Source organism: Hipposideros armiger, unplaced genomic scaffold (assembly GCF_001890085.2).
Source record: "Hipposideros armiger isolate ML-2016 unplaced genomic scaffold, ASM189008v1 scaffold_1292, whole genome shotgun sequence".
NCBI lineage: Eukaryota > Metazoa > Chordata > Mammalia > Chiroptera > Hipposideridae > Hipposideros > Hipposideros armiger.
Genome location: NW_017732642.1, coordinates 42,532 through 67,791, shown reverse-complemented (window position 1 = coordinate 67,791; position 25,260 = coordinate 42,532). Strand labels below are relative to the sequence as shown.

Sequence of the window (25,260 nt, the reverse complement as noted above, 5' to 3'; positions counted from 1 at the left end):
ATTCAATTCAGATGAGGCTGTAAATCAGCACCTTGTTCAGTTTTTTTGCAAATAAAGACAGGTCTTTCTATGAATGAGGAACTATGAAGCTCATTGGAAGATGGCAAAAGGTTATTGAACAAAATGGGCAATATATCACTGATTGATCTTTGTTCTTTATATAAATAAATGACCTTTGAAAAACATAGACAAAATACATCATGACTTTTCCGACAACCTAGTAACTATCTATAAAGATGACATTACCTTTCTTGTTGTTCTCTACTTTGTCCTGGTGGTGTATTTGTTTCATTTCCGGTCTAGAAAAAATGAACACACTATATTTAAATGCTTGCTTATTTGTTTTCATTTTCATAACACCACCCTTTTCTCTGTGAGTTTTAATATTTGGAATCAGGAATTTCATGATGCTCAGTTAATGAATCATAAAATTGGCAACTAATGCCCTGCCTTCTGAATGTGTAACAAGAATAAAAATGTAATTACATACATATGAAATGTCACAGAGTACAACTGTACTTTAAATAAAATGGTAGTATCCAAACTTAATACACTGCCAAACACAACAAGGCTTTTACTTATCCGTTGTTATGGCCTATTAAAATACAAGCAAATTTACAAAGATATTCCTTTTGAAATGATTCTCTGAAACTTAGGAGTTCCTCCATGAAAAGGAATGTAAATTTTCTGCAGCTGCAAATAAGACACCTTTACATTAGCTAGGAAAATATTTCAATGGCTAAAAATGTGAGCAAAGTTTCTCCAATCTAATATTCCTCTACTGTGATTTAAAAACCAAACCAAAAGTCTTACTATTGAAATCTCATTCATAAAGCACTATTAAGAATTCCAAAGCTTAGCAGGAACTGGTGTTATCTACGTACACAAGTGTTTTGTCAACGGTCTCTTGCTACATGGAAACACAGTAAAATAATGTGGGTTTCAGATGACTCTGAAGCCAAGAACTTCTTCTCTGTCCACAGACTGTAATGCTAGGAATACAGGCCTGTCACTCAGCAGCAGCTGTGAACAGCACTGGTTTCAGGGCAAAAACTCTGAGGGTTACTAGCTTTTCCTTAAGTCCTCACTACAAGTGTGATCCTACAACTCAGTGAGATAGTCTGTTTTGAAGATGCTTCTGACTACATTCGTGAACCATGAACTATATTATAATGTTGTGTTTTGTCCCTTATACTTTCTAACACTCAATAATAAAATGCTTTTGGTGCTACACCCAGCTGTTTATAAAATTTTTTACTCATGACAACATCTATACTGGCACCATTTTAAAAACTTATTTTAAAGAAATCTGATATAAAACAGTAGTCTGAGAAAAGCAGCGAATGGGCTGTATTAATCATATCACAGCAACTAATAATGGACTGATTCCCTCTTGCCTGATTCCAAACATCTAGGTTATTCCAAAAATTGAGAAGCAACACTATTCCAAGAAGGAACTCAATTTTAATTTTTTCTCTGCATTTGAATTTCAGTAAAATTAATTATATTTCATCAATATCTTGCATACAATCCCCACATTATTCAGAGAATTATTATAATTTTAATCCGTCACTCTTGGGGAACATGGTGTTGTAATAAAAGCTTCCACACGTAAGGATCTAGGGATCTGCTTCCCCAGAAGGACACTTAACCAGCCACAAATATAACTAACAAAAAATACACCTTTTTAATCCTGGCTATCGAGCATTTATTTTTCCCACAGTAACCCTCAAAGACAATTTTAACAAAATAGAATAATATGCTAATAAAAATTGTTATCAATACATAATCTATATTCTATTTTTTATTAGTTCTGCTATCTTGAAACAGTATTTTGGGCTGATTGATGGATGATATGCCAATTTGAAATCTATCACACACAACAGACTGACATGTTTGTTAATGAGAAAAGTTTACAAAGATAACTACATTCAGCGAGCACTTTAGTTCAGTGAATATCTGGTTACTAAACACTTCAAGCTCTGTTCACTCCTCTCTTTATTCAAAGGTAATAGTTACTCCTAAAGATTGTCAAGATGCTCAAGTAGGGAATGCCAACAAAAAAACACAAATAATCCAATTAAAAAATGGCAGAGGACCTGAATAGACATTTCTCCAAAGAGGATATACAGATGGCCAATAGACATATGAAAAGATGCTCAACATCACTAATCATCAGAGAAATGGAAATGAAAACCACAATGAGCTATCATCTCACATCTGTTAGAATAGCTATCATCAACAAGACAAATAATAACAAGTGTTGGAGAGGTTGTGGAAAAAAAGGAACTCTCATACACTGCTGGTGGGAATGCAGATTGATGCAGCCACTATGGAAGGCAGGGTGGAGGTTCCTCAAAAAATTAAGAATAGAATTACCATATGACCCAGCAATCCTTCTCCTGGGTATATACCCAAAAAATCTGAAAACATTTATCCGTAAAGATATATGTTCTCAGATGTCCACTGTAGTTTTAATTACAGTGGCCAAGACATTGAAACATCTAAAGTGTCCCTCCATAGATGACTGGATTAAGAAGGTGTGGTATACACACACACACACACACACACACACAATGGAATACTATTCTGCCATAAGAAAAGATGAAATAGTGCCATTCGCAACAACATGGATGGATCTTGAGATTATTATGCTGAGCTAAAGGAGTCAGACGGAAAAAATCGAGGACCATGTGATTTCACTGAAATGTGGGCTATAAAGCTGAAAACAACAAAGGAACAAGACAAACAAAGAAACAAAACCTCATAGACACAGACAATAGTGTAGTGGTTACCAGAGGGTAAGGGGGGAGAGGGGTGGTAGATGAGGGTAAAAGGGACCAAATATATGGTGATGAAAGGAGAACTGACTCTGGGTGGTGAACACAATGTGATATATCGATGATGTATTACAGAATTGTACACCTGAAACCTATGTAACTTTACTAACCATTGTCACCCCAATAAACTTTAATTAAAAAAAGAAAATCCAAAATACTGAATGAGCATCTACCACATATACAGCTTTATGCTAAGTAAGGCGCTCACAAGAGGAAAAATGTCAAGGAAAAAATGTTATTTTTTTCATTCATGTTTTCTAATGACTATCAACTAAATTCAGTTCGTGTATTTGCTAACTTAAAAATAAATAACAAAAAATTCCTCAAAATTTACATAAATAAATGCTAAAGAAGTCATGCCTTTTCCCTTTTGACCCTAAAATCTGTGGTGGTAACTATACCACTCTTATCAAGAGGCTGAAAAATAAAATACTATTACAATAGATGTCAAATTGTAAATAATAGGACTTTCATCACTAATATATAAAAATAAACTGTGTAAAAAATTTAAAAATCAACTTACAGAATTCAGTGGAGAAGAAACACATGGAATTCTTTTGGCGTCCTGTAAATATTGAAATGATAACAAAATTAAGATTTTTCCACTAAACTCAAATTTTGAAGCACTCCTGCAATTAATTGTGATCTTAAAAATTTTACCAGCAATGGACTTGACATCTTTTCTAAACACTGCAATAACATTTGCTGAGCTGTTGAACTCATCAAACCACAGGATTGTTCATTGAGTTGCTGAGCTTCCATCTCTCTTCTGACTGGTACCTAGAAAGCAAACCTTGTATTATCTGTTGTAACTATGAACTCCAAAGCACATTTTCAGATAAGGAAAATATTTACATAACAAAATGGATGGCCTATGAAACAGGATTAATGTGTTACCAGCAATTTATCCCTGGGTGGTGTCATTAATCATATATTCATCCTTTTTTCTTTATGTGTTTATTGAAAATCCACCTGTCTGGCCGAGACATCGCTTTTACAATTAGAAAAATATGGTAAGAGAGCATGCACCACTCTACAGATCTGCCAGCTATGAGTATGTTAAATGGAAAAAACTGAGATAACTGGTAGAATATTCTAGCATTACCTTGATCTGCTTATCCCTTATAGTTCGATCAAAGAACACTGGATTAAGAAGAATGGCATAAAAATATTAGTTATTCCAGGTATTAAATAGTATTTAATTACTGTAAATTCCAAGATAACTAAACAAAGAGACTGCAGACTCTACTGCAATGGAAATTAAAAATTTTAAATGGACTTGTTTCACAAATTTTAATAGAAAAAAATTTAAATATACAGGCTCTTTTATAATAGATGGGTTTTTAGATTTCTTAAAATTGGAGTTAGAGATACAGCCTTGTAAAGAATAGACAAATACCCTTTAAAATACAATGTTTACAAATTCCAATAAAAACGCTTCATTTTCTCAAAAATGCATTACAACATTTCAATAACGAAGTGACTACCACGAGTCAAAGTGGTTTGGTAATGCTCAATATAAAAAAGATACAGTATGACAATCAAATTACAACCCAGTTTCTACAATGAGCTCATAACATCTGAAAAATTGAACCATAACTGCTTTAAATAATGTTTCTCTACCTGAAACCAAATATTCATTATATTTTCAGAATAGCTGTAATATTCTACATTACTTAACTCTTTCACTGCATTAATTGATTTCAAGTTTTTTCCCCCAAAATGTGTCAGACATCCACACACACAAAAAGTTGATATTTTAACTATTTTATGCATTTAATAATAACAACTTGAGCTGCTTTGTATATAAATGACATTATTTTTATGCATAACAATTTTGGATATATTCATTTGGATATAAATGAACAAACATCACGGCAAAAGGGTTAAGAATTTGGTGCCCATTTAGGATTGCTGTTCAGACCAGAGCCTTTGACTAAAATGAGGCACATCAAAATCTTCTAGGAAAACGTGACAGTCTGTCCTGTCACTGGATTGTACTGGCCACTCTCAGGGCCTTACTTTACAATTCTGTAAAATGAAAATGAGATAGAGAATCTTTAATATACCTTTCCACTCTAACATCCTAGGAAAAAAAGAAAAAGCATCGATTCATCCCAAATGCCAACAATACACATCTAGAAGCCTGTGTTGAGAATGACTGTTATGGTATCTCAGGACTCAGAGTTAAAAAGTATAGGGTTTGATTCCCCAAACTGTCTTTCATATCCCTGTGGCAATAGTATGGTTACCAATTTGTGGCTTCTAATCCCTCACCTCTCTTATCTCCATGCCCCTCCCATCTAGCAACGCTCGGTTTATGGAATTGTAACCGCTATATACGATATCAGAGGGGTAGCAGATTGGAGGAGGGGTATATCACTTTGTGAGGGGTGTAAATGTCTAACTATTACATCGTTTGGTAGACCTGAAACTATTAAAAAGGAATATTATATAATATATAATATTGTTAAATATACAAAATAAAGGAGGAAGTAGCAGAAATAGACTTGAATTGGGATTAGCCTATGAATCATGGGTTTGCATCATCTTATCTTCTACTAACATGCTGAACTATTTTGACTGTAAAAAAATTTTTTAAGCTTTAGAAAAACCTTCCTGTGTGACTCCAAGATCCAGTTAACATTTTCTGAAATAAAATACTGCCCTTCATCAACACACTCAGAAATAAGACTCATAATTACTGTTAACTATTTATGAAAGCAAACTCTATTCAGGAAAACAAGAAACACTCTAAAGAGAAGGCAAATATTCAAATATACTTTTTCCTATGTAATTTTTATGTCTGTCATAGATTTTCATCTTTACACAATTTCTCTAATCAAAAGCCTACAGGCTTAAAATATTATTACTCCTCAATCTGTAAAATGTCAAAATCTGGGGGGCTAGCCGAGTGGCTCAGTTGGTTAAGAGCTGACTTGGGAGTGCAAGCGCTGAGTAGTAGAGCTGCCGGTTTGGTTCCCACATGGACCAGTGACGCTGCACCCTCTACAGCTAAGATGGTGAACAACAGCTCGACCTGGAGCTGGGCTGCTGAGAGTGGCAGCGATGGCGTAGGCTGCAGTGGGACTGCAGTGGGCTGCTGTGAGCTACCATGAGGGACCAGCAGCCAGCGTGAGCGGATGGCAGATGGCGGCTGGCAGCCAGCGAGAACTGCCATGAGCTGCTGTGAGCCACCATGAGCCACTGTCAGCAGCCATCCAATGGTCGGCGACCCACTGCCTCAAGCTGGGAAGAGCGCAATGATCATAATACCAACATGGGCCAGTAAAGCGGCGTCTTCCACAACTAGACTGAAGAACAAAAGGACAGCAACTTGTCTGTTCCCCTTACCCGATTCCCCAACGCTGTTCCCCTCCCCCAGTTCCCCAATTAAAATAAAATAAAATAAAATAAAATGTCAAAATCTGGAATGTAAGCACCATAGCAACACATATACAAAACAGAATTTTTATGACCTTGAAGAAAATCTTAGGACAAAACAGATTGCTGCAGTTTACCTTAAATTGGTATTATTTAATAATATTGTATGTAAACTACAATATAATATATATATATATATATATATATTCACAGGATATGGAGTATAGTACAGGAAATAGAGTTAATGGAATTGTAATAGATATATATAAGGTCAGAGGGGCAAAAGATTGGGGGAGGAGGGTTATCACTTTGTGAGGGGTGAAATGTATAACTATTACATTGTTTTGTATACCTGAAACTAATACAAAAAGAAAGCTGGCAATTTCCAATTGTTCTCTGCTAATGTATATATGTAAACATAACTCATTTTGTTATATTGACTTTGTATTCTGCGACCTTGCTAAATCGACTTAGAAGTTCTTGTAGTTTCTTCAGATTTTCTATGTAGATCATCCCTTTGCCTATGACTAAGAATAATTTCATTCCTTCCCAATATGTATGCTCTGTTTTTCTTTTTTCTGGCATTAGCTAGGACCAGCAGTACATTTAACAGTAGTAGTGAAAGCACACATCCTTGTTCTCTTTCTAATCATAGGGGGAAAGTAGTCAGTCTTTTGCCATTAGTATGATGCTAGCTGAAGATTTTCTGTAGACTCAGTTTATGAGGTTGAGGAGGTTCCTATCTGTTCCTAGTTCTGCTGAAAATTTTTATCATGAATAGATGTTGGATTTTGTCAAATGTGTTTTACACATCTGTGGAGATGTTCATGTAGTTTCTATTCTTTACTTTATTTACATGGTAGATAACATCAATTTTCAAATGCTGAACTAACCTTACATTCCCAGGACATACTCCACGTGACCATGATCTAATACACTTTTTATATATGCTGGGTTCAATTTGCAAATATTTGTTGAGAATGTTTCCATCTGTAATTCATGAGATATACTGGTCTGTAGCTTTCTTATAATGTTTTTGGATTTAACCATCAGGATAATGTTGGTTCCTGAATGTGCTGGGAAGTATACAGAAAAGTTGTGGAGAGTTGGTATTATTACTTTCCTAAAGGTTTGGTAGAACCTCATGGAAAGTTATCTGGCCCTGAAGTTTTCTTTGTTAAAAGGTATTTTTAGTACAAATTCAATTCATTGAACAGGCTACTTATAGGTATAAAACTAACAAAATATGTCCAAGGCCTGTGTGATGACTATTACAAAACATTGGTAGAAATTTGTAGAGACCTAAGTATGAAGGTCTGCCAATTAAGTCTGCAAACTTGCCATGGTGCACTTACATTGGCAGGACTGCACAAATATCTCAGTAAGGTTTCATAACCTTGGCATATCAATGTCTCACAGCTGTGTTCCTATTGACATGTGGCGGTGTCTTGCTGAGTGGCATTCATTATTGTTGCTGCGTGTTTTTGTGTGCTGTCATCAGAATGTATGAGCTTGAATTAGAGCAATGAACAAACACTACATTTCTTGTTAAACTTGGCAAGAGTAGAAGTGAAATCAGGGACATGTTAGTTCAAGTTATGGGGATAATGCCATGAAGAAAACGACAGTGTACAAATGGATTAAAGAGGAGAGAACAAGTCATTGATGAAGTGATGTCAGAGCGCTCAGTAATGAGTAGGACTGATGAAAACATTGCAAACATTCATTGAATTGTGTGTCAAAATCGTCAGCTGACTGTGAGAAGCATAGCAGGCCAAGTAAACATCAATAGAGAAACAGTTAGGAAACTCTTAACTGAATATCTTGGCATGAGAAAGGTGTGTGCAAACTTGGTCCTGAAGGAGCTTACCGATGAACAAAAGCAAAGGAGAATCGAAGTTTGCCAAGACCTTTTGGAAAGGTAAGATGATGTTTTGGGTCATGTTATCACTGGTGATGAAACATGAGTATACCAATGTGACCCTGAAGCAAAGAATCAAAATACACAACAGAAGTCAGCCAATTCTACATGACTGAAAAAGCTCTGTCTGTCCAAATCAAGAGTCAAAATGATGTTGCAAACCTTTTTTGATGTCAGAGGGATTATTCATTATGAACTTGAGCCAAATGGACAAACAGGTAACCAAGTTTATTATTTGGAAGTGCTGAAAAGGCTACATGAAAAAGTTAGACAAAAATGACCTAAACTTTTCACCAACAATTCATGGCTCTTGCATCACGACAATGCAGCAGCTCACAAGGCACTGTCTGTGAGCAAGTTTTTAGCCAGTAAACAAATAACTGTATTGGAACACCCTCCCTTCTCACCTAATCTGGACCCCAATGACTTCTTTCTTTATCAGAAGGTAAAGGAAATATTGAAAGGAAGACCTTTTGATGACATTCAGGACATCAAGGGTAATATGATGACAGCTCTGATGGCCATTTGAGAAAAAGAATTTCAAAATTGCTTTGAAGGTTGGACTAGGTGCTGGCATCAGTTCATAGCTTCCCAAGGGGAGTACTTCGAAGGTGACCATAATGTTATTCAGCAATAAGGTATGTAGCACTTTTTCTAAGATGAGTTTGCAAACTTAATTGTCATACCTCATAAATGGAGAGACATATTGATTTTATGGATCAGAACTCAATTTTGCTAAGATGTTTATTCTCCCCAAATTGATCTTTAGACTTAATGCAATCTCAATCAAAATTCCTGTAGACTTTGTAGAAAACTGATAGCATGATTCTAAAATTATGAAAAAGTAAAGAAACTAGGAAAGCTAAAACAGGCTTGAACAAGAACAAAGTTGGAGAACTCACAGGATCTGATTTCAAGACTTACTGTAAAGCTACAGTAATCAAGGCAGTTCAGAGTTTGCAAAAGGATTAATACATAGATCAATGGTAAATAACGGGAAGTCCAGAAATAGAGGCAGAATATGGTTGACTGATGTTTGAAAGGTGCAAAGGCAATTCAATAGAGAAAGTATAGTTTTTAAAAATGACAGTAGAGGGGCTGGCCAAGTGACTCAGTTGGTTAAGAGCTTGCTCAAGAGTGCGAGCTCTGAGAAAGAGGGTCACTGGTTTGATTTCCATGTGGGCCAGTGAGCTGCATGCGAACTAAGCTGCCGCTGAGCTGTCAACATGTGGCAGGATGACTCAGCTGGTGAGAGCATGTGCTCCTAACAACAAGATTGCCTGTTCAAGATGGTGGGCTACGCCCACCTGCAACTAAAGACTGAACTCAGCACCCTGAGCTGAGCTGCCGCCTGGGTGGCTCAGGGGATAACCGTGCGCTCTTAACAACAAAGCTGCCAGTTTGACTACTGCATGGGATGTGGTTATGCCCACTTGCGACTAATTGAACACAGCACCTTGAGCTGAGCTGCATGACTAGACTTGGAGCTGAGCTTGCTGTGCCCTCCACAACTAAGATTGAAGGACAACAACTTGGCTGCTCCCCTTCCCCAATTCCCCAACACACCTAATTCCCCAACATTGTTCCCCTCCCCTAATTCCCCAATAAAAAAAATCTAAAAAAAAAAAATGATACTAGAAAAATTGGACATTCATATGTTAAAAAAATAACTCTGGATCCATACCTCAGACCACATACAAAAAGTATGTCAAAGGAATCACAGGCCTAGATTAAAACCTAAAACTGTAAAGCTTCTATAAGAAAACACAGGAGAAAACCTCTGTGACCTCGGAGAAGGCTAAAATGTCTTTGATACAACACCAAAAGCAACAACAATAGAAGGAAAAACATAACAATATACCGAATGTCATCAAAAGAACAATTCTCTTCAAAATACATTGTTAAGATATGCCAGAGAAATGGAGAATAATATTTCCAAAACACGTATCTAGAAAAGGACTTATACCCTGAGTAATGAATGCTCAAAACTCAACAAGAGAAGATCCCTATTTAAAAAATGGGCAAAAGATCTGAACAGGCATTTCACCAATGGATGTCTACTGATGACAAATAAGCCCATGAAAATATTCTCAGTGTCATTTGGGAAATGCATATAAAAACAAGAACAAGTTGGCATGGCTACTCCATACCTATGAGAATGGCTAAAATAAAAAACAGAAAACAAAAAACTGACTACCACCAGCTGCTGGCCAGAACACTCTTACATTAATGATGAGAATGCAAAGAGGCACAAGAAACTTTGTAAAACAGTTTGGCAGTTTAGTATAAAGTTTAATGTATATTTCTCACATGACTTTGCACTCTAACTTCTAGGTATTCACCAAAATGAAATGAACATCAATGTTCACACCAAATGTCAATAGCATCTTTATTCACAATTGCCAAAAATAGAAAATAACCTGTGTATCCTTACACTGGAATGGATAAACAAACCGTATTATAGCTCAGCTATAAAAAGGAACTATTAATATATGCAAAAATACAGGTTGATCTCAAATGAGTTGTGCTGTGTAGAATAAGTCAGATTTAAAAGACTACATATTGTGTTATTAAGTTTATATGACATTCTGAAAAAATTTTAAGAAACAGGGGAAAAAAAATACATCAGTAGTTACCACAGGTTAAAAGTGTCTGACAACAGATCAAGATGTACAGGGTAAAACTTTGGGGTGATGAAAAATGTTAGTTCACTATTTTAATTGCAAAAGCGGTTACAACTGCATGTGTTTCATAAAATTGAAATACTTTAATAAGGGTAGATTTCTTTTGCATGTAATTTGTACCTGAATTTCCTTTTTAAAAAGGAATTAATAAAAAAATAAGTAAAAAGGGAATTAATCATATGTACTGAACATATACACACACACACATCCAATGTATAAAATGTTCACTTAGATCTTAAATCATGTTCATATACTCCCTAAAAGAAAAGAATGTTTGTAATACCCACTTCTATCATTTCCCAAAGAATAACTAAACAAAATTCTATTGCAGTGCCTATAGTTACTTATCAATTATTTTTTTAAAAAAAGGTTATCAATCCTATTCAAACCAACCTGATATGGTGTGTTTTGTACTTTAGGCTTTTGACAGGAGCTGCTGCGCCACTGTACCTTGTTTTGACAGGATAAAAATGAGAATCTCCAAGCTGACTCAAAGACTTCCCAATTGACCACACAGAAACACAATTGATAAATTATGAGCAATAAACATTCAAAACTAATGTGATTGAATTAACTCCAATTAGTACTCACTGAGGAAAGTGTTCCAGACACAGATTCATTGAATGCTTGTTTTCTGGAGCTAGTGGCAGTGCCTTGTGAGAGCAAATGACAATGTTCAGTCTCTACGGGCTGCAGAAGTGACACTGAAGTGTTCTTTGAAGCAGCTATATCTGAAACAAAAATTTGTAATTCATGGTAACAGCACTAATTACAAGACCCAGATTTTCATGAACAGAAAATGAAAATTACATCTGAGTGCAGAAAAATATTATCTCATGAAATTTAATTTTACTACTAAAATTTTTAAAGACCAAATACCAAGATACCTTCAGCAGAAACTCTTGAAGAAAAATCACTGGTAGTTGTTGAGATGTTATCATCATCATGCTGAGAGGCAGAATCTTTCATTTCCTTTGAAAATCCAGAACTGCCCGACGGGAATGCCGAGGATGTGGAGGGCTGACAGTCTAATACAGGAGATTCCAACATGGAATTCAAATGGCTCTGATGAGCAGGACTCGTTACCATGTGTAAACAATTTGAAGCATTAAGTCCTGAGTGATCTTTAAAAAAATTAATTAGTATTATGAATATATAACTTAGGAAAAGCAATAACCCATCATGACAAAATGCAGTCTGCACTTTGAGAAAACATACTACACAGTACATATAGCTTCAATTCCAGTCGCTGAGGCCTCCTATAAGTCCAATTTTGCCAAAAAAGCTTTCAACTAACTGAAATTAATTTACCTAACCTAGTGTCAAAATACATTTCCGTTGTCACATACCAACTTCTAAAAAGTGCATGGTTCCTGATTTCCCTTGAATTGGTGCCAGTATAAAATTCATTCATCAAAAACAAAATCAAAGCTAAGTTATAAGACAAAGTCTATCTCTCTAGAAACAACGACAATTAAATTTTTATATCCTCCCAAAGAATTTACATTAGCTACCCTTTTTCTGTGGGGCATACATTCCATGACCCCCTGGGGATGCCTGAAACTGTAGATGGTGCCACCCTATATGTTATGCTTTTTCTTATACATACATACCTATCATAAAGTTTATTTTATATATGAGGCACAGGAAAAGATGAATAATTAATAAAATAGAGCAATTATAACAATATACTGTCATAAAAGTTATGTGAATGGGGTCATTCATTTCAAGAGGCCTCTCGCTGAACTCTGCCTATGGGCTCAGGGCTTTCTGGCACAACACGCTGCCGTCACTTGGAACATGGTTTCTGTTCATGTCTTCCACCCACAAACTGAATGATTTTCCATCTTAACTGAGCATTTATCATGTACTGTGACCGTAACATTTGCAGTTTGAGGTGCAACATCACAACTAGCACAAATTTCTTTTTCTTTTTTCACAAATTCGTGGATAGAAATTCCTTCTTATCTTAGATCTTAGCAACTTCAACATACAATATGTTTTCTTTCCCTATTAAAATGAGAACTTTTACCTTCTTACTTAAACAAACAAACAAACAAACAAACAAACACTTTCCAGCTTTTCTTTGGCATATCCAAATTGCCAGCATCACTACTCTTGTGCAATATGGCCATCACTATATAACATAAGTGTTATGTGAATACTAGGACTAGGATACCAACATAGCCTGTCTGATAACAAACCCGACTATTTAGTGACTAAAGGACAGGGAGGATCTGTAGTGTGGAGACCTTGGATAAAGGGGTGATTCAGCTCCTGGGAAGGGCAGAGCAGGACAGCATGAAATTTCATCACATTACGCAGAACGGCTTACAATTCAAAAAAATTATTTATTTCTGGAATTTTCCATTTAATATTGACGCACCACAACTGACTGTAGGTAACTGAAACTACAGAAGGGAAAAATATACATTTTCCCTAATCACATAATCATGCTTATGCATCCTGTTTTGTGATGTGTTTTCCCATTTACAAATATAATTTTGTCTCTATACACAGAGCATTCATTCCCTTTAAATACCACATTGTATTTTATCATACTGATTTACTCTACTTATTTGATTATTTTTCAATACTCATCCAACATGTATGCACTTATATCTACATACTTCTAAAATATTCTTATCGGCAAATCCATGATTTGTTGTTTGTAAGAGAAACATGAGGAGAAATTATGAAACAAATATTTCTAAGTCACACACCAAAAGTCTGATTTGAAGGAGATCCAAGATGGTAGAGCGAATAAACACTGTGCCTGCTTCCTTCCGTGAACATACTAAAATTATACCTAAATTATAAAACAATCAACCTGGAGAACCATCTGAGGTACAGCTGAACACAAGTTTTATAACAAAGGATATAAAGAAAAGGCATGTGGAGACTGGCAGGAGGGGCGCGAACAATGAACGGGCTGGTCCCAAACATCCATGCAGCAGCTGAGAATCAGGAGGGATAACTCTGCCATAGAGGTTTTCCCCAAAGGAACAAGGGATCCCAGCTCCACACCAGGTACCCAACCGGAAGTACTAGTGCCAGGAAGAGTTGTCCCCACAACATCTGTGAAAAACAGTGGGAATTCCGAGCATCTGGGGAGGTGAAAGGCTGTGGGAAATCCAGACACTCTGAATGGGCCCGTGCACAGACTCTCTCACTCTCAGGCACTGCCCTGGGCTCCACTGGAGGGAGGGTGACTCAGGGGGCATCAAAAGCATACAGGGGGCAGACTGATGTTTGTGCTTCAGGCCAAGGGTTAGAGGACAGTCACCATTTTCCCTGTGTAGAATCTTCTTCCCATTGGGTGCTATCTCTCCTTTGTTTAGTACTCCCCCCACACAGTGAAATCTGAATCTGAATTAGCCTGGTGGTCTCTACTGGGACCTACCCACCAAGCTCACCCACGCTGGAGGCACTTCCTCTGTAAAGAGCCAGCCCCGCTCACAGTGCACTCTTTCTTAAAAAGCTATCAGTCTGCAGGCACCAGGCAGTCTACGACTGGCCTCATTGTGCTCAGAGACTTTTGCTGAGTAGCTCTAGGCTCAGCCCTGACACCAAACCAGAATCCACATTAATCTGGTAACCACAACTCCTCCTACTCTAGTGACTCCCTGAGACTCTGCATCACCCAACTTGTGTACCGCACAAGGCTTTATCATTGTCTGAACTTTAAGGGAGTTGGCAGGTACCAGCAGGCTTCAGCGTGTCCCGGCTCGTTGAAGAGCTACCCCAGGTCCAGTACTGGTGGCAGCCATCCTCAGTTCAAAGTGTGGCCTCTTGCAAGTGCCTCCAACTTCAGCACAGGCAGCAAACAACCGCAGATCGCTTTGTAGCTCCTATAAGGTAGTCCCCGACTGGTCACAGGCATTGGGTGACTTCAGCTTGCACAGGAGCCCTTCCTAAGAGCACCCAGACCAACATACTTGGAGTTTGGCTTCAGACCACAGCAAAACACTTCCCAATTAGCCCCACAAGCAGCATACACAAAGGGCGGTCTCATCAGGCACCAGAGCCCACCAGGGCAAATCCCACTTAGTGGGGTAAGCCCCCTCGCATGACACCCCATAAGCTCTGAACATGGCCAAACCACAGAGCAAATAAGCCTGAGGGCAAATCATACCCACTGACATGCAAATAGCAATCAAGGCTCAACTATAACAGGAAGGCACACATGACTCATGCAAGAGACAATCCTGCAGCACCTGGAGCATGTGACTAGGGCGGCTGTGCTGGGGTCCTACCGGGCACCTTCTACATCAGGCCACCTGACCAAGACTGGGAGACATAGCATATCTATCTAATACATAGAAACAAACACAGAAAAGCAAACAAAATGAGGAAACAAACAAACAAACACCTCCGGAATGAAAGAACAAGAGAAAACTCCAGGAAAAGAACTAAATGAAATGGATACAAACAACCTCCCAGAGACAGAGTTCAAAACAATGGTTATAAGGATGTTCAAGAAACATAGTAAGAATTTCAACAGAAAGACAGCAGGCATAAAAAAGGACATAGAAACTAAAAAAGAACCAGTTAGGAGTGAAAATATAATACTTAAAATGAAGAAAAAACTAGCTGGACTCACTAACAGACTAGATGAAACAGAGGATGGAGTCAGTGATTTGGAAGACAAGGTAGCAGAAAACACCCTGTCAGAAGAGTAAAAAGAAAAAAGAATAAAAAAAAGTGAGGACAGTTTAAGAGACCTCTGGGAGAACAACAAGAGTAACAACCTTTGCATCATATGGGTACCAGAAGGAGAAGGGAGAAAGAAAGGGATTGAGAACCTATTTGAAGAAGTAATGACTGAAAACTTTCCTAACCTGATGAAGGAAATAGACGTACAAGTCCAGGAAGTGTAGAGAGTCCCAAACAAGATGAACCGAAACAGGCCCACACTAAAACACATTATAATTCAAATGACAAAGTTTAAAGACAAACAGAGCATCCTAAAAGCAGCAAGAGAAAGGCAATAGGTAATTTATAAGGTAGTAAAATCTAAAGGTATTTTCCACTACTACACTGGTACTACAAAGAATTTTAGAGGGACTTCTTTAAGAAAGAAAAAAAATCAAAATTATGAATAACAAAATGGCAATAGCTACATATGTATTAATAGTTACTTTCAATGTAAATGGAGTAAATGCTCCAGTCAAAAGACACCGGAGAGCTGAATACACAAGAAAACAGAATCCTCACATACGCTGTCTACAAGAGACTCACTTCAGATTGAAAGACACACACAGGCATAAAGGGATGGAAAAACTTGTTTTATGAAAATAGAAACAAAGAAACAAAAAATAAATAAATAAATAAAGCTGAAGTAGCAATACTTATACCAAACAAAATAAGACTTAATACAAAGGCTATAACAAGAGACAAAGAAGGGTGCAGTAATCCCACTTCTGGGTATTTGTCCAAAGAAACCCAGACACTACTTTAAGGGGACATGTGCATCCATATGTTCATTGAGGCATTGTTAAAAATGGCCATGATGAGGGCCGGCCGAGTGGCGCGATGGTTAAGAACTCCCTTGGGATGCCAGAGGGCCCCGGTTCGGATCCCACATATGAGGGCCAGTGACACTGCCCTCTACAGCTAAGATGCTGAACAACAGCTCAACCTGGAGCTGGGCTGCCATGAGTCGCCGGCGACGGTGTAGGCTGCACTCCCTGTGGCAGTGGGTTGCCATGGGCTACCGTGTGTAGCCAGCAGCCAGCGTGAGCGGCCAGCAGCCGCAGTGAGCGGCCGTCCAGAAGCTGGCGACTGATCTGCCTCGCCCGGGAAGAGCGCAATGATGGTGCCAACTTGGGCCAGTGAAGCAATGTCCTCCACAACTAGACTGAAGAACAAAACGACAGCAACTTGTCTGTTCCCCTTCCCCCAATTCCCCAGCACTGTTCCCATCCCCTCAATTCCCCAATAAAAATCTTTAAAAAAAAAAAATGGCCATGATGAGGAAGCAACCTGGGTGTCCATCAATAGATGAATGGATGAAGAGGAGGTGGTGCATATATACAATGGAATATTGCTCGGCCGGGAAAGGGGAAGGGTTCTTGCCATCTTTGGCAGAATGAGTAGACCTGGAAGGTATTTTGCTGAGTGGAATGTCAGACAGAGAAAGAGATGCAATGTGATTTTGTTTATGTATGTAACCTAAAGAAAAAAAAATAAACAAACTCATAGATACAGAAAACCTTTTGATGGTTGCCAGATAAGACAGTGGTTGGGGTGTTGGTAGAAAATGGGGAAGGGATTGAGAAGTATAAATTGGTTATTAAAGAGTAATTATGGGGATGTAGGGTATAACACAAGAAATATAGTCAATAATATTGCAGTAACTATGTATGGTGTCAGGTGAGTACAGTCTGTTGGGGTGACTGATGTGAGGCATGGAGGGCAGTTTGAAAAAGGTGACGGGATTAATAAGTGCAAATTGGTAGTTACAAAATACTCATGGGGATGTAAAGCACAGGGAATATAGTCAATGATATAGTAATAACTATGTATAGTGCCAGGGGGTTTCTAGACTAGTCAGGGGAATCTCTTCTTAAATTATATAAATGTCTAATCACTATGCTGTACACCTGAAATTAATACAAACTAATATTGAATGTCAACTGTAATTGAAAATTTTAAAAAGTGGGGAAAAGGTGAAGGGGCATAAGAATTTCAAATCTCTAGGTATAAAATAAATAAGTCATCGGGATATAATGTACAGCATGGGGAATATAGTCAATATTGTGATAGCGTGGTACGGTGTCAGATGGTTCCTGGGCTACCATAGAGATCACTTCTTCAGGTATATAAATGTTGAAAAACTATGGTGAAACTAATATAACAATATATGTTAGCTATATTTTTATTTTATTTAATTTATTTATTTATTTGATTGTATTGGAGAATTGGGGGGAGGGAACAGCCAAGTTTTTGTCTTTCAATTCTAGTTGTGGAGGGTGCAGCAAGCTCAGCTCCAAGTCCAGTTGTTATTTATTTATTTATTTATTTATTTATTTATTTATTTATTTATTTGATTGTATTGGAGAATTGGGGGGAGGGGAACAGCCAAGTTTTTGTCTTTCAATCCTACTTGTGGAGGGCGCAGCAAGCTCAGCTCCAAGTCCAGTCGTGCCACTCAGCTCAAGGTGCTGTGTTCAATTAATTGCAGGTGGGCGTAGCCATCACCCCATGCAGGAGTCGAACCAGCAGCCTTGTTGTTAAGAGAGCGTGTTCTATCCCCTGAGCCACCCAGATGGCAGCTCAGCTCAAGGTGCAGAGTTCAGTCCTTAGTTGCGTAGCCCACCATCTTGAACAGGCAACCTTGTTGTTAGGAGCACGTGCTCTCACTAGCTTAGCCATCCTGCCTGCTCAGTGGCAGCTTACCTCGGGTGCAGCTCACTGGTCCATGTGGGAATCGAACCGGTGACCCTGTTGCTCAGAGCTCGCATGCTTGAGCAAGCTCTTAACCAACTGAGCCACTTGGCCAGCCCACGTTAGCTATATTTTAGCTGTACTAAATCATAAAAAATAGTCTGTTTCTGGAGTCTGAAGTTGGGCCCATAAAACAACCTAAGTAGTCAGAGGTATCCTGAGATTTAATGAGAAAATAATTATATGTGGAATTGCTCTGACATACTGGATCAGAGTGAATGCCCATTTTTGCCTATGAGAGATACTGTGATCCAAAGATTTCCTGTCGTTATACTCCTACAAATAGCAAATGACAATGTACACTGCCCCCATGCTCTCACTTGATATTAACCCTTTCTGATTTCTGTCAATATAATATGTCAAAAGTATCACTATATAATCTGCACTTACTTAAATGACAGGGATATTCACCATCCTTCCCTACTATATTCATTGGTCATTTATATCTCTTCTCTTCTTAGTTGCTTACTGATCTAGATACTAAGAAGATTACTGAGATGTAATTTCTTTTTCAGTAAATCAGGGTGAGATGATCTAAAGTATCACAAAATTTTCACTGTTGGTTGTACCCATTCATTTTTTTTGATGGTGTCTTTTGCAACTCAGAAAATAACTTGTACCTTGTTTACAGATACTTGTTAGCATTCCAAGACTCTAAGAAATGAAACATTTTACTCAGTTCACAAACAGGTGCTTCTTGACATATGATGGGTGGGGGTTACATCCAGATAAACCCACTGAAATTTGAAAACATCCTTAAGTGGAAAATGCATTTAATACACCTAACCTACCAAACATCATACCTTAGCCCAGCCTTTTTTAAAGGTACTCAGAACACAATATCCAAAACCACTGGCAGTGCAGTACACTGCAGAGTATCAATTGTTTACCCTCATGATCTCATACCTGACTGGGGGCTGAGGCTCACGGCCGCTGCCCAGCATCACCAGAGTATCTTACCACAGGGCACTACCTTAGGAAAAGATCAAAACTCAAAATTCAAGTACAGTTTCCACTTACTGTGTATCACTTTCGTATCATAGCAAGGTAAAAAAAATCATAAGTTGAATGATTGTTAGTTAAGTTGGGGACCGTCTGTGTTAAATTCCAAGAGGCTTTCCCCTGCTTTCCCAATGATATATCTTTGTATTTCTGTACCAGTTCCATAATGATTTAAACTCTATAGCTTTAGAACACATTCAATGACTGCAAAAGTTCCTCCAACATTGCCCACATTCCCCTATTCTCTTTCAGAATTTCTCTATTCATTTTCAGGTGTATTTTCAAGAACTTTTGAATCATTTGTCAACTTTCCAAAACACTCTTCCAGTTAGCGTAAAATAACTGGGCCCCAGACTAGCCCTTCTAATGTAAACAACTGTAAAACTGGACAAACTATGTGAAGCAACAGCTTTCAGGCAATAGAACAAGCACAGAAAAACCTCCCACAGTGAGCCCTATTGCTACCTAGCTCTCTGTATAAGACATCTCAGACCTGTTGCACAGAGCTGGAGTCCAAGCAAAGCACAGCAGGCAGAAATCAGAATTAAGGGCACTGGATTAGAAAGCTGTGCCAGAAGGGGCCTCCTGAAGGCCCCATGTGAGTATCCAGAGTCTACTTACTGTAGACTCACCCTCAGAAGGCAAAGTGGGGACAGTGCTTGGAAGCTAAGTCCCACCGCTTTACGGGACTTAAGAACACCCTGGACTTTACATAGATACACATTAGCAAAGCAGAAAACTAAACTCAAAATGATCATTAAGAACTGCCTGCTAAAACAAGAACCAGTTCTCTTCAGAGGGATACGACAGGATCCAGAAACTCTACCTATCTATCCAAAATGACAATATTTAGTAAAAAACAAACAAAAAAACCCCCTTGATATACATAAAAAAAGAAAAATGTGATCCACAGTAGGAAAAAGAAGTAATCAACAGAAACTGAACCCAAGATAGCCAAGGTGCTGTACTTAGCAAAGGCTTTAAAATAGGTATTTAACTATGTCCAAATTACCTAACAGACCTGTTAAAATTATTTGATTGGGATCACACTCACTGCGGAGTTAATTGAGGGATGCAAGGAATCATTCATCATCAGGAAATTGTTAACATAATTGAGCATGTTAATAGATTAAATGGAATAAAATACACAGCCCAGAAATAAACCCTCTCATATATGGTCAAATTATTTTTCAACAAGGGTACCACTCAACAGGAAAGGACTGTGTCTTCAACAGATGGCTTTGGGAAAACTGGATATCCACATGCAAAAGAATGAAAGTGCACCCTTATCTTACACAATATACAAACATTAACTCAAAATGGATAGAAGACATAAATGGAAGACCCAAAACTATAAAACTCTGAGAAGAAAACAAAGGGAGAAGCTTCATGACATTGGTCTTGATGATGTTTTTGTGGACATGACAGGCAACAAAACAAAAGCAGACATATGGGACTATATCAAACTTAAAAACTTTTGTGCACTAAAAGACACAATCAACAGAGTGGAAAGCAACTCTCAGAATGGTAGAAAATATTTGCAAATCACATATCTAATAAGAGGTTAACATCAGAAAATATAAAGAATTCCTACAATTCACAAAACAAAAAATTCAAATAGCTTGATTAAAAACTGGGCAAAGAACTTGAATAGACACTTCTTGAAAGATGATAAACAAATGGCCAACAAGCATATGAAAAGATGCTCAACATCACTAATCAGGAGAGAAATGTAAACCAAAATCACAATCAGATACCACTTCATACCCATTAGGACAGCTACTATCAGAAAGCAGAAAACAAATGTTGGCAGAATGTGTAGAAGCTGGAATTTGTATGCAATCTTGGTAGAAAAAGATGTTCAACATCATGAGTCATGTAAAATGGCACAGCCTCTATGGAAAACAGTATGTCAGTTCCTCACAATATTAAAAACGAACTTACCATATAAACCAGCAATTCCATTTCTGGGTATACAACTAGAAGCAGGTTCTGAAAGAGATTTATACAACCATGTTCCTAACAGCATTATTCATAATAGCCAAGAAAATAGATGCAATCTAAGTGTCCACTGACAGGTGAATACATGTGGTATATACATACAAAGGAATATTATGCAGCCTTCAAACGGAACTAAATTCTGGTATATGCTACAACATAGATGAACCTTAAAGACATTAGGCTAAGTGAAAGAAGCCAGTCATGTAGGACAAATACTATATGATTTCTCCTCATCGATCCATTCCACTGAGCCTGCTGGAAAAACCGAGACACTCCATGGCTCACCATCATTAAGACAGTCAGCACAAGGAGGTCCATCAGCAGAAAGCTGCAGAAAACAGGGTTGAAATGGGCCACAGATTCTGTAACTGTTCTTACTCCACTGTGCTATTTGAAGAAAGTACAGTACCCTCCAGCTCCAGATACTATTAATGTAAAAGTCACACTAGTAAACTTAATCTTTACTAAACAACATTCAGGACTGCTATTTCTTGATTATTTTAGGCTTCCAACGATTTGGCGCTACTTTAAGAGCAGATATGCCTAAGTTGTTTTGAGAATGCATTGAAAAATTCAAGTGTAATGTTTCACAGAGTAAAGAAACTGTGATGTGATATGTAGTGAGATCTACATTTAACATATTGGGGAGTATAAGAGGTACTTTAAGTCACTAGTTATGTGATTGACAGATAGGAGTAGGATTTAGATCTAAGACAAGAATGAGGGGAGGGAATGCTACCAAGCTTTTGAAGTTAGTTATCAAAAAGCTGCTCACAATTTGTTTCCATATAACCAGGGGAATCAGAGTGGGAAGATGGGTGCATGAGCATGGGAACAGCGCAAAGGAGATAACTGCAAGTTGGGTGTCTTTGAAGCTGAAGAACGGACAATGGGGGTTCATGAGCCATCCTCCTCACTGTTGTAAGGACATTTTCTAGTTTGACATTTCCCGTAATAACTTCAGTGTAGATGTTACTTACAAAAGGTGTGTATAATACACATGCAACAGAAAAGCTCCTTTATAATCTTAGTAATATAATGAATAAAATCGAGTTGGAATTGACCTTGGCAAACACTGAATTAATTTCATTTCAAGGACAATGCAAACAAACCAAAACAGCATTTTACTGATGTAAAATGACAAACTCTCCATTCTGCTGATACCTACACTAAATCGTCAAGTTAGTAAATCCTCACAAGCATGCTCACTAGGATGGAAGAGAGAGTGTCAGTCCCTGTGGATATATGCTGGTGCACACTACAAGTCTCTAATCAAGGGACAGAGAGAGACTGCGGGCCCATTTGATGCCCAGGAATGAAAACAACAGGGAAGCAGACAGCTTAGAGATCTACCAAGTGAAGCCTCACGTGGATGTTGGTAATATAGTTCAAAGAAATCTTGAAAAGTACTGAACCGTACACTTTAAGTGCATCAGTTCTAGCCTGTGTGATATGGATCTCAATAGAGCTGTAAAAAATATTTAACATGAAATGACAGAGTGGTATTTCCAAAATGCCATATTTATGGATTATACCAAAGCTATTTACTATTTGTAATCCCCACCAAAATGCTGTAAGTGGATCCAAAAAACGTTCAAGCCTTTAACATGATAATCACTCAATGATAAGATTAATGAAATGACCCCACTGGCATGCTGCACAGAAGACAGAAGCCAGCTGCAGTTATGCCGTACCCAAACTCCTGTGCTGTGGGAGGCATGATCACAGTGTCTGTGTAACCGCTAACATTTACACAGAGCTCCCTTAGTGCCAGGATCAATGCTAAGGGCTTCACATTTCTGTTTTCAAAAGTATTTATGAGGATACAGAGGAGAAAAGGGGTTTTCTTGCCCCAAGCCACGTGTCTAACAATTGCTGGTGTGAAAATTCAAACCCAAAGTCTCACATCAGAGCTTTCCCTCTTAACTGATATATCAGCCTCCCTTCATTATAATAAAAAAGCTGATAAATGAGAAAGTTACCTAATTGGAACCTGATCACCACCCTCCTCCTACTACCCAGTTAAATTTACCACAGTCAGACAATATAAAAATATTGAAAAGTAAGGCATGAAACCTATCATTCATAACAAAATATCCATATCCTATTTACCTTCCATATTACTGACTGTTGGCTCAGGAGTGATTCTGCCATCATGAATATCAGCGCTCTCCTCATCATCATTGATCACATTCTCATCTTGATTGACTGGACACTGTGGTGGCTCTGTCCTGGCTGTTGAGCAGCTGCATACATCTTCATTCCTGCTGAAGTAGCTCTGTAGCCATTGTGGCACAATATTCTTAACAGGTTCTGTGACCCTGCTAAGAATGCCCTGTTGGGGAAAAAACATGTAAGGCAGGTTTGAGAAATGGGTCTTTTAAATAAGTACCAACTTATGGAAAGCCACACCAAGAAAAACACAAATGTTTCCAACAATGTTTTCTAAAATTCAGTTACTTGAGTTAAAGCTGACATAACGGTATTTCACAAATTCTGTAGACATTATGAAGTTCCTACTATTTTCTTTCTTCCATATGCATATATCCATGAGCCAATAATTACCCCCTAATGGCCATATTATCCTAATCCTTAAAAAACTCCAATAGGCCATCCTATGAGGAATATAAACTCTAAACTTAGTAATGAGGTATGCAGTAAAATGTTATAATCCCAGAGAAAAAGCTCATTAAAAGAACCAATATAAACAATACCTTCAATAGCTTCCTAAAGAAATTATTTTTTTGCACAGTCTTTTAAAAAGAACAAAAATCTAGATAAAACTAGGAGACTTTTCTTTTTTTGAAAAGACAGGCAATAGACAACTAACCCAACATAAGAATCTCAAGAAATAATCTCATGGCTTTTGACAGTAAAATTTTACTATACCAAATGTTGCCTGAAAATCTGAGGAAATGGTTTTATTTTGGTAACTTTTAAAAGTAGAGAAAAAATGTGGTGTAACAACTATCAGTATTAACATTTACTGTAGCTTTGCTATGTGTCAGGAACTATTTTAAGCAGCTTATAAATCTTATTCAATTTACTCCTCCCAATAATTTTATGAAGTTGGTATTACCAGGGACTCTGTACAGATGAAGAGACAATGAAGCTGAAACTTACAAACAGAACTCCGATGATGTAGCTAGGATGGAGTAAAAGCATGGCTGGGGATTGGTAGGACCTCGGTGAGGTTTGAGTACTGCCTCCTATACTTTGATTTACTCTAGGTGAAACATCCCCTCCTGCTATTACCTGATAGGGCTTATAGTGAAGAAAATGAAATAATGTGAAAACACTTTGCAATTTACAAAATATAACGGAAACGGCATACTAGAGATTTTATTACGAGTGAGGGAGAGGGCGAAGTTAGAGAAACAAATTGCAATGTGGTAACAAAGGATAGGCAACAATTTCCTTCCTAAAGTACATTAGTAGGATTTCAGAGAATCACGGGAGGAGAAAAAAGGAATTGGCAGGTACAAAAAAACAATTAAGCCAAGGCAGAATACATAAATCATCCATGAAAGCAAACCCAACACAAAGAAGCCTTGAAGACACCTCTGACATAGGCACCTGAGTTAGTATTTTCCTCAGTGTTTAAAAAGCTGTAGGTAACAACTGGGAGATATATAATTATTTTCCAAAATACTGTTCAAACAGAAATTGTAAACAGATCTATGATGTAAGCTCTCTAGGGACACAGAAGCCGACAGCCCTAAGCCAACTCACTACTGAAAAACAACTCTGCTGTTCCCCTTTCCTATGCTATAGTATTAGCTACTTTGGACATTATATACCTACATCCAAGATTTAATATTTACAAAATGTACATATTATAATATCTTTATCTACTACTTATACTTAAATATTTATTTACCCCTCCCATATTTCAAAAGACTCAAAGGTGCTTCCAACATATGACACAGTTTAAATAAGGCTTGGAAAATGTAAGACACATACTTGATATGAAGTGATA

General features: G+C 37.7%; 1 protein-coding gene across 1 annotated transcript in view; it reads right to left on the bottom strand.

The window, feature by feature from the left end:
- Nucleotides 1–25,260, bottom strand: part of LOC109377110 (nuclear pore complex protein Nup153-like) — an 89,567-nt gene that overhangs the window by 52,762 nt on the left and 11,545 nt on the right. Inside the window, exons 3-8 of the mRNA XM_019633368.1 lie at nucleotides 23,394–23,616; nucleotides 11,717–11,953; nucleotides 11,421–11,560; nucleotides 3,501–3,620; nucleotides 3,364–3,405; nucleotides 247–299 (exon numbers count right to left, since the gene is read on the bottom strand). Of these exons, the coding sequence (XP_019488913.1) occupies nucleotides 247–299; nucleotides 3,364–3,405; nucleotides 3,501–3,620; nucleotides 11,421–11,560; nucleotides 11,717–11,953; nucleotides 23,394–23,616 (815 nt within the window). The remainder of the gene's footprint in view (nucleotides 1–246; nucleotides 300–3,363; nucleotides 3,406–3,500; nucleotides 3,621–11,420; nucleotides 11,561–11,716; nucleotides 11,954–23,393; nucleotides 23,617–25,260) is intronic.